Source organism: Medicago sativa, chromosome 8 (assembly GCF_051527215.1).
Source record: "Medicago sativa cultivar Bolivia chromosome 8, Bolivia_mono, whole genome shotgun sequence".
NCBI lineage: Eukaryota > Viridiplantae > Streptophyta > Magnoliopsida > Fabales > Fabaceae > Medicago > Medicago sativa.
Window position 1 is genome coordinate 62,496,506 of NC_140756.1, and position 11,213 is coordinate 62,507,718.

Genomic DNA, 11,213 nt, shown 5'->3' on the forward strand with positions numbered 1-11,213 from the left:
GCAAATTTCTTGTAGTGAAACAAAAATGTTTCAAGCAAGGAGTAGGATGATATTTTCTATGAAGAGCAAAAAGAAAATACACCCTCCAATCACAATCATAAGCAAAATTTTGCATTTTAGATTCATTCAATGAATAATACATATGGTCATTATTATAGACCACATACATCATTTAATGAATGAATCTAAAATGCAAAGTTTTGCATATAATAGTGACCGGAGGGTGTATAACTTTTGTGATATCTAAATGATACCTTGATAATAATCTCTTAGTATCTAAAGTCTGATACAAAAAGATGTGTCCCCAAGATCTTTCATCGCTAAACTTTATTAGAGATTTCTTGGTTCCACATAACAAGTATATATCATTGTTGACCAAATAAAATAAAATTGACATATTAAATTAGAAATATAAATTTACTGCCATTATTGAGCTTATTAAATTCACAAATCTCCATAATATTATCTCAAAACCAAATGAGACTGTATGAGAATTTGTGTAAACACTATAGAGACAAATTTTTTAACTCATTAGTGGATTTCATGATTTTGTAAACCTTGTGTTTTCTATCTATTGATACACAAGTTTTCTTCGGTTACACCATATTGTATCATTAATGTCGCTATTAAGAAACATTGCATTGACATCCATCTTATGTAGCTCCAAAATTATAATAAACAGCTGGCATCATGACTGTCCTATTCAATTATACATTAAATAGAATTTCCCTTTTGAATCAATTCTTTATGACATCAGTTGCCCAACTTCTTGAGGGTGTTGAGTTTGATCTATACAGATTAATTTCTTAACTTGATTGAGAGAAAGAACAATAATGTCCTCATGAGGATCTAAATATCCTTCCTATAATAATATTAACTATATAAATTAGTTTAGAATCAATTATTCCTCATACAAATTTGTTCTATTACCATATGTCTCCCCCAAACTCAATATCCTCAAGAAAACTTAACCATTTATGTCTCAAACATTTCCTTAATTTGAGGGAGAAAATTTATAGTTTTCAAACGTAAGTTTTTCTTTTGTTTGTCAAAAAAAAACTTGTAAACAATTACAGTTTGCCACAAGTCATAATTGAATTTACTTTAATAATTTTTGAAGATAAAAGACACATTTAATCATCATTTAAAAATAAAACTCCTGGTTCGTTCTAAAAGAACTTAAAACAAAAACAAACCAAAAAAAATCAAGTAATGATTGATCAAATTGTCTTATAAATACAAAAATAAAAATAAAAAGATCTAGTAGCGACAAACTAAAATTAGTTCAAAAAAATAGAAGAGTTGATTTTAGTCACAAAACAACGAGCTTCAATCAAATAAAAAAAAACCATGATACGATTCAAACAGTGTAAAATGAGAGAATCTAGATAACATCAAGATTGATACGAATCACAAGAACAATGAATCGTATCGGACAATTTTTAGATGAAGTTTGAATCGATTCAATTATGTACAGGCGAGTGTTTGAATCGTATCATAAAACCCAAATGAAGTTTGATACGATTCCACGAACATTGATATGTATCAACTAAGCCAAAATGAGTCGATTCAAAAAATTTAAGAAAAACTCTAAATCGTATCAAATATCATCAAAGGACTAACGGAACCCTAGTCAAGGAATTATATGATTCAGAAATGTTTGGTAACACTCTGAATCGAATCAAACACTTACAAAAGCATAAATTGAGAAAAACTTAACTCCAAAGAAACTCCTAAACACGCTAAACTTGCAAGCATAGGACACTATTGTAGATGGCCATAGATAAAAAAAGGTGATGGATTGACTATGGTGTTTTCACAATTAAGCTAAAACATAAACATCAGCAAAACCTAAAATTAAATGGTTGAAGGAGCAACTACAATTATTCCTTATATAAAGTGACATATAAAAAAGAAGACAACATTTATTTAAGGTAAAAAAGACCAAGTTAACAAATGACAGCTTCTATAATGAATGAAATTTTTTTAAGAATTTTTTTACGCAATATTTTTTTGACACATGCCAAAAAATAGAAAGGGAGGAGTATTTTTGTTATTTACGTTTTCAAGTCTATAGTAGATAGATAGATGTGATTGTTTTTTAAATAATTTATATGATTGTTTTTAACTATATAAATTTCTATTTTATTTTACGTAATTATTTAATTTTATTTAATCATATGAATAAAAAAATATTTATACAAATGTATAAACATGACTTCAATTTAACTTTTAGTTTATTTTATATTTTTTTTATTAATTTAACCTTTATTTGCTACAAATTTTAAAATTTTACCTATGTTTCAGTCTAACCTCAAACTATCATGGCCCAAAAAAATTAAAAGCTTAACTCAAGAAAAATAAATATAAACACAATAGCTAATGCAAATAGACACATAACAACAATAGTCGATTAGCTAAGGTTCCGTCATGTCTTAAGGAGTTTAGGCTGATTTCTCTATTGGGAAGTTTGTATAAACTTCTTTCGAAGGTGTTAGCCGAGTGATTAGCTAAGGTGATGAATTCGGTAATTTCCATGTCACAATCAGCTTTCCTTAAAGGTAGGGATTTGGTGGATGGGGCGATGGTAGTAAATGAGGTGGTGGATTTGACTAAGAAGAGAAACCGGGAATGCTTAACTCTTAAAGTGGATTTTGAAAAAGTTTATGACTCGGTGGATTGGAGTTTCTTAGAGTATATGCTTAGGAGGGTGGGTTTTGTACAAAAGTGGATTTCTTGGATGAAGGCTTGGTGTGTGGAGGTAGTATGTCCATCCTTTTCAATGGTAGTCCAACCGAAGAGATTAATATTCAAAGAGGGCTAAAGCAAGGGGATCCGTTGGCACCCATTCTTTTTCTTCTAGTGGCGGAAGGTTTTAGTGGCCTAATGGAGAAGGCGGTAAACCCGAAATTTGTTTAAAGGTTTTTAGGTGACGGTGGGTGGGACGGTTGTCTCTCATCTTCAATATGCCGATGATACGCTTTGTATTGGTGAGGCAACGGTGGGTAATTTGTGGACTTTAAAGGCGATTCTTAGGGGCTTTGAAATGGTTTCGGGATTAAAGATGAATTTTCATAAGAGTTGTCTCATGGGGTGAATGTCTCTAAATGGAGGTGGAGATTATTATTGGAGGATAATTTGCAATGGAAAGTTGTCTTGGTTGATAAATATGGTGTGAAGATGGGTAGAAGGTTAGAGGAAGAGGAAGAGGGGTGGCCGAATTTTTTCTCTCGTTGGTGGTTAGATTTGATGTCCTTAGAGGAGGTGGAGGGGGTGAGGTGGTTTGATCAGAAATTGGTTAGGAAGGTGGGGAATGGTATGGGAACCCTCTTTTGGAAGGAACCTTGGCTAGCGAGCCTCTTTGTGTGCTTTATCCAAGATTATACTCAATTGCTAGTAACCAAGAGTGGAAGGTGGGGGAGATGTGGGATGGCAGTAGGGGTGGTTGGAGGTGGAATTTTGAGTGGCGTAGGGAGTTGTTTGTATGGGAAGGTGTTTTGTTTCATAATCTTATGGAAAGGTTGGAAGGAGTGGTTACAAGGGATGGTCCGGATTGTTGGGTGTGGAAATCGGAGGAGGGGGGAGGCTTCTCTGTCAAGTCAAGCTACTTAATTTTACAAAAGTTGTGTCTTGAAGAGGGAGTTTTGTCAATGGAGGAAGAGGGGATGTTTAGATCTTTGGAGGAGTAAGGCGCCGTCCAAGGTGTTGGCTTTCTCGTGGACTTTGATTCTTGGGAAGTGAAGACTCTAAACGGTGTGTTTTTTGTGGTTTGGAGGATGAAACAGTTACTCATTTGTTCCTTCATTGTAATGTTAGTGCTCGAGTTTGGATGGGGGTAATGAATTGGATGCAATTCAATTTGATAACTCCTCCCAACTTGTCCATTCACTTTTAAAATTGGTTGAGTGCTTCGAACTTGAAGAAAGTGAGAAAAGGGGAGTCGCTCATTTGGCATGCGGTTATTTGGATTATTTAGAGGATGCTGAATGATAGAATTTTTAATAATAAAGTTTGTGGGGTGGATGAGTGGGTGGAACAAGTCAAAGTGATATCTTGGTATTGGAGTTTGAATAAGCTTAAAATAGCCTCCTGTCTATTTTACGAATGGTGTTGGAACGCAAGAGAATGTTGTTGCGCTAATGTTGTGCTTAATGTTTCAGGATTGTTCTGTTTTTTATGCCAGCCACTGTACTGTTGGTGGCGTGGGGGTATTTATCCCTCCTTTGTATTTTTGAGTTCATCCCACTTTCTGTGGCTGGCTCTGTTTATATTACAATATGCTGTTAAAAAAAAACAATAGTCGAACCCTATATTATTTGCGTTTTGATTGAATTGGTTGTACGGCGTAAGGATTTCAACTCCACGGCTGTAATTCCTTCATCATAGTTAACATCACACAGCTTCGATGGGTAATTCCAACGCGCCTTTATCAAAATGTCGCACAGCTCCGATTAGTGAACCCAGCATGCCGTTGCCATTAACCCTCCCAGAAGAACTCCTTGCCGAAGTTCTATCGTTGCTTACTGTGAAATCGCTATCGTGTCTCAAGTGTGTGAGCAAGTATTGGTACTCGCTCATCTCCAATCCCTTCTTCGTCAAAAAGCACCTCCTTAAATCTTCAAAAAACCCATACTTCGCAATACTCCCGCCATATATTATGAGACTTGAATGTAGACTTCACCCCTGCGTACGCAATAATCAGTTAACCGTATGTCGTTTACTTGAGAATCGGTCTATCATTGTTGCCAACTACCCGTTGGTGGATACTAGCGAAGAATGCCACAGTGTCATTGGTTCATGCAATGGATTGATTTGCTTGCTCCAAGAGTTACACTTCAACGATGAATATCATGAGTTCTCTCTCCGTTTCTGGAACCCAACTGCGATGTCATTGTCTAAAAAACTTGGCTCTTTTCTCAATGCATTCAAGGGATCAAATCTTGATTTCCAGTTTGCATTTGGTTACGATGATTTAAGCGACAAATATAAGGTAGTGGCTTTCTGTCCCAAGGAGGCAAGAGTTTTCACTTCTGGCGATAATGTTTGGAAAAATATTCAAAGTTTTCCTATAGATCCTTATTCTACCCATGGTTATCGCGGTGTCTATTTGAGTAATAGTCTTAATTGGATTGCAGTTTGCAATAAAGTTCTTTCTGGTTATAAACCTTAGCAATCTCGTAGTCTTAATTTGGATCAATTTTTTATTATTTCACTTGATTTGGGGACGGAGACATACACGCTGCTGCACCTCCCTCAGAGTTTTGATGTAGTGTCACATGCTATGCCAATTGTTTCCATATTGATGAACTGTCTTTGTTTTACACATTTTACCGAGGGAGATGAATTTGTTATATGGCAGATGAAGGAATTTGGAGTTGAAGATTCTTGACTAAATTGTTTCAATTTAGTTATCAATGTGAACGTCGTGATGGGTATAGTAATTTGTTACCGTTACATGTTATTGAGAATGGCGATACTCTGATATTGGTCATCCGTGAAGGACAATGTGGTGAAGGACAATTAATTTGCTATAATCGGAGAGTTAATAGAGTAGAAAATATTGGAATTACCAATGACATATATTGGTTTTTTGCCATGCATTACGTTGAAAGCTTGGAGTCAATTTGTGTCAGTTTTTATGTTAATTCATTCTCTAACAGTTCTTGTTCATCAATCATTATTAGAATTTGAGATCTACTATTTCTCAGTCATTATTTGAGGTTTGTCACATATGTTCTATTTCTTGAATCTATTTTTCTTGTCATAACTACTGATGTTTAGATTAGGTTATTATTGAATCCGTTCAATATATTTGTATTTATCAGTTTTCAGTTAGAGAATTCAACTTTGATTATAACCAAATTCATTCAATATATTCCAACAATAATTTGGAGCTCGATGCGTCACGTAACATATATAATCGAGGACGCGTTACGTAGGATATATAATCAATGACTTTTTCGGGTGCGGTGACAGTGGTAGGTTTGTTTGGGTGGGGATTAGAATCCATAGAAGTAGAGACAGCTCCTCGCGTGGGCGATAATTTTGGTAAAATTCCCGAATCGGAGGATTGTTTCATAACAGTCCATGTAGTTAAAAGTTCATGTGGCAAAGCTCAAAACTTCATGTATTAGCATGAGCATTTTCTCCTTAAACATTCAAAATTTTTTATTCATTAGTAAAAGTTACTTCAATGTTGATTATGTTTACAAAGATAAGAGCCTGGTTTTATGAGTTTTATGCATGCAACTTGCATAGTCATGTTTAATTGTCAGTCACCTCATGAACATCGGAAATTTTCTTTCAAGTATTTATATATCCAACAATCCGAGAACTTTGACAATGTAAAACTCCAATACACCTTTAAAAATCTTCTTTTTTTAGACGAAAATTCTCCTTAATTTAAAGAAAATTGTTGTAATGTCTCATTTATTTTATTAATACTTTTTTTCCATGTGTTATACTTTTATTATTGAATAAATGGAAAGGAAAAAAGCATTTACTAGAAACCAGGAACCCCACTAACTATTGTCTAAATTTTTCTACATAAAGGGTTCTGTGCAGAATGCAAGTCATAAGAAAGCATTAAGGCAAATTAAGGTGAAGATGGAAACAACACTCATGTGCTTTCTTTATTATTTGTTCATAACAATTTGTTACTTCTTTGGTAATTCAGTGCATGCTATTGAAGCACCAAAGTATATAGTGATACAATCAGAATCAGATTTTCAGATCAGACTCTACAATGAATCCTCATGGATCTCTGCTCCTTCTTCTGGAACTAATTCCTTTGAGCAGTCCACCAAAACTGGATTTCACAGGTTTCATTTTATCACTATATATTTGTCATTAGTGTTGATGTGAGCATAAGACCAAATCAAATGTTATCAGATACTTCTCATTTCATAAACACCTTAGCACAACAATTACGTGGCCTTTTATCATTTAACTTTTTATAATTTTGTGACAAGGACAACATATGTAGCGTATTACAAAAAGAAGTTTTTTTTGAAAGATACAAAAAGAAGTTGAATGCAAAGTTATTTATGTTTGAATACATGTATGTAAAAGTTAGTAATAAATTTGAAATGTAAAAATCATGTTTAGGGTAAAAGTTACAAATTTTTTACTTCAATATAGAATTAATTATAGAGACAAAATCATTTCTAGGACAAAATATTTAAACATGTTAAAATCAAGGGTTAATAGTGTTTTACCCCCTGTAATATAGGACATTTCCGGTTTTTTCCCCTGTAAATTTTCTTTTTGGATTCTGTCCTTGTAATTTGAAGTTTTTTGGTTTTGGACCTTCATGAATTTTGACTGTACAAAATCGATGATATGGCAGGGGGGTTAAACCGAAATTAACAGGGGGTAAACCGAAATTTGCTCAAATTGCAGGGGGGTTAACCGAAATTTCCTCAAATTATAGCGGTAAAATTTTTCATGAAGGTCTAAAACCAAAAAATCTTCAAATTACAATGACGAAATCCAAAAAAAATATTTTACAGTCGGAAAAAACCGAAAATGATCTATATTACAGGAGGTAAAACACTATTAACCCTAAAATCAATTATAAACCTCTTAAAGATCAATTTTAACATCTTAAAAAGTGAAACCAAACATACACGTTAACCATATAAACTTCTTTTAGTAATCTAGTACAAGGCTTTATTCGGGATGGGTCAAGTCACCACATTATATTGTTTGTTTTTTATTATATTATATTTTATGCATAAAAAATAAAAGGTAACGTTAAAAATAAAAACATCCTTAAGTGAGTGCGTGTGTTCTGGTGAGGTGCTACAGCTGCACCAAGAAGAATCACATAAGAAATGAAATTTAGGTAATTTTTTTTTGCAAGGACAACCACCCACTAGCTTAATTATAGATAAGTTTATATGATTAAAATATGTAAGTTTGATAACATTTATTATTTCATGAACTTGTAGCATTCTTTTCACTAGCTTATATCATTTTTCATATATTATTTTAAATAGAGTTTAAGCTTAAAATCATAGCATGTCTCTTTTTCTCTGCTTCTAATTATATATATATATATATATATATATATATATATATATATATATAGGGGAGGGATATTTTGACTCCAACAGTAACTATTTTGAGTTACTCCAAATCACATCTTTTCATTTAGTTTTAATCTAACCATCCTAATTGATTATTAAATCATCTCTAATGATCAAGTAGTACTAAATCACTGCCTCGCCGTATACGTAGAAAAAGTCTCGTCTTCTTCCTTCCATACAGATCTTAAGAAATAATGATTTGAGTATGAATTAATTAAATTCATTGATAAGTTCAGTTTTTTTTCTGATAAATTTCACATCTTTGTTTTTATGCTGCGAAAATTATGAATTACAGTGTTTGCCACATTTATACAAAACCATCTCACCTCACCTCTCCAACCAGAATTTTGCAAAATAATTTAAATTTGAGAATTCTATCTATTTCTTCAAATTTGAGAATTCTATGTTATTCAAAGATAAGGAGGATAAAATTATTGGAATCTAAAAAATAATGTCGAAAGTCGCTAGATTTTTATGGAGTCCAAATTCTTTGTGGGAATCAAAGGGCATAAAATAGAGATCCTGTAGACATAGAATTGAAATCGAAAGCCAATTTTGTTCATGACTATTATTAATCTTTGAGAAAATTTGTGGAAGGATCGAGAAAAAAGACCCTAACTAAGTATTCATTTTTCTTAGTGACCCACGCAGCAACAAGGAAGTGATGTAGAGGATAACAGTGCGTGATCATGAAGATGATTTAATAATTAATTAAAGATCATTAGATTAAAACAAAATAGAGGGATGTGATTTGGAGTAACTCAAAAGAGTTACTCTTGGAGTCAAAATATCCCTCCTCATACAGGGGCGGTTTCACCCCCCAGCTAGGCTGGGCTAGTGCCCAGGCTCTGCTTCTGCTTTACTTGCAACAAGCCCAACCCATTAGTCGCGACTCCATGCTTCTGCTTCTGCTTTACTTGCTTTTGCCCAGGCTCTGCTTTTCTCTCTATACAAACATTCACTGTGAAATATAAGCTTAGATTCATGATCAGCGTGAAAATCCAAGCAAAATGGTATTTTAGTTTGTGAGATTTGGTGAAGAATTGAGATTTTAATTTTTGAAGCATGATGGTGTTTTCATGTTGTTGTTCAACGTGAAGAAAGGAAGAAGAAGGAGTTGACCTCCTTCCTTCCTTGTTGACCGCGGGTCCCACCTGCAGTTTTGTCCTATATGTTGTTGCTTTTGCACCCCTTTTTTCATATCTGCACCCTTGTTTTTTTAACTCTTTGATTTAGATCTTGTGGCTGTGATGAACCCTTTAGTGATTAAATTTGGACCCCTTGATACATCAATTGGTCCATATTTAATCCAGCTGAGCCAACTTTAATTTTATTTATTTCTTCACCATTTTTATTATTTTTTACACCATTTTTGGCACTTTAATGCCTCTTTTTTATTCGTAAAAATTTATGATGTGAACTAAATGTAGTTAATTGATCATGAACTTTGTTTAAAGATATGCTATGAATAGTTATTTATTAGTTAATTTCTTTTCAATCTGTCAAACATTCTATCTTTACTAAATGTAGTCTATTTTTATTATTATATTTACTTTAAACATGTTATAATTATGAAAAAAAGTATTAATCTAAGTTATTATACATTATATGATAATATAAATAGTTTTAATACATTTTGTGAAACGTTTTGATAAATTCACACCGCGAAGACCGTTTTGTTGAAGTACAAGGGCATTTACCTCCTAATTTTATTTAACACGTCATTGTCAGCTTATATTTCTTCTCTCTTATTTCAAATTGTACTTTTGTTAAAAAATAATGAACCTCTTTTATTTCTATTTATGACTATATATATATATATATATATATATATATATATATATATATATATATATATATATATATATATATATATATATTATGTCATATATGAATTCGGGATACAAATTTCGCCTAGGCTCTAGAAAAATCCTGGCTCCGCCACTGTCCTCATATATATATATATATATATATATATATATATATATATATATATATATATATATATATATATAGGGGTTTGCTAGGATACACCCACTAGTTTTTATTAAGGTGTGTTTTAGCAAAGATATAACTAAAAAGTTGTTAAATACACCTTAAGGTGAATGTTGCTAAAACACACCTTCTAAAAAATAAGTGGGTGTATGTTAGCAACTCTTATAGGCATTTGCTAGGATACACCCACTTATTTTTTAGAATGTGTGTTTTAGCAAGTTATAACTAAAAAGTAGTTAAATACACCTTAAGGTGTAGCTTGCTAAAACACTCCCACATAAAAACTAGTGGGTGTGTTCTAGCAAATCTCATATATATATATATATATATATATATATATATATATATATATATATATATATATATATATATATATATATATATGTCCAATCACACTTCAGTGTCATGTCATTTTATATACTACTTTCAAAATATTTTCATAAATATCTACAAAGTAAAAATTACACACTCACACATATATAATCATCTAAATCTTATTATGTTCTTGCAGGTTGTATCAGTATATCCATGGTGCAAATTTAAATTCTTCCAAACTTGCAATTACTGCTCCAATCTTAACAAGAATCCCTTCATCAAAATCTTCAGAGGTTGGCTATAGTGTAAGAATGTATGTATCACCTCACTTTCAAGGGAAACCTCCACAGCCAAATGCTGAGCTGAAGTTGCAACTTGAGAAATGGAAAACTCAATGCATAGCAGTTAGAAAATTCAGTGGATATGCAAAGGATGATAACATTAACAAAGAAATTGAAGCTCTTGTTAATAGCCTAAATAAACACTTGGATGAAACTTCAACAATAATACAACAAGATACAAGCTCATATACCATTGCTCAATACAATGCTTCGTTTCATAATGCTGAGCGGGTGAATGAAGTTTGGATAAAAGTGTCAGGATTCAGAACTGATTGCTGAACAGATTATCGATTGTTTCAGTGACATTGTTCTTAAAGTGTGTCTTGTTTCAATTTTCCACTGTCAGTTCAATGTAAAATAATGCTCCTACCTACTTGAAGGGGTAAACATTGTGTAGAGCTCTCTGTTTGAATTTAGTTGAGAATATGAACTGATTTTACTTTGTGAAACTTCACTTCAGTAAATGTTGGAT

At 32.6% G+C, this 11,213-nt stretch overlaps 1 protein-coding gene and 1 pseudogene across 1 annotated transcript; both read left to right on the top strand.

Moving 5' to 3' along the window:
- The first annotated feature begins 4,185 nt into the window (after positions 1 to 4,185).
- LOC146900312 (F-box/kelch-repeat protein At3g23880-like) lies at positions 4,186 to 5,711 on the top strand (annotated as a pseudogene).
- Positions 5,712 to 6,497: 786 nt separating this feature from the next.
- On the top strand, positions 6,498 to 11,205 carry LOC146900313 (uncharacterized). Its single transcript, XM_085732425.1, has 2 exons — positions 6,498 to 6,821; positions 10,597 to 11,205. The coding sequence occupies exons 1-2, from the start codon at positions 6,607 to 6,609 to the stop codon at positions 11,018 to 11,020; spliced, it is 639 nt and encodes a 212-aa protein (XP_085588551.1). The 5' UTR covers positions 6,498 to 6,606; the 3' UTR covers positions 11,021 to 11,205.
- The last annotated feature ends 8 nt before the right edge of the window (positions 11,206 to 11,213 follow it).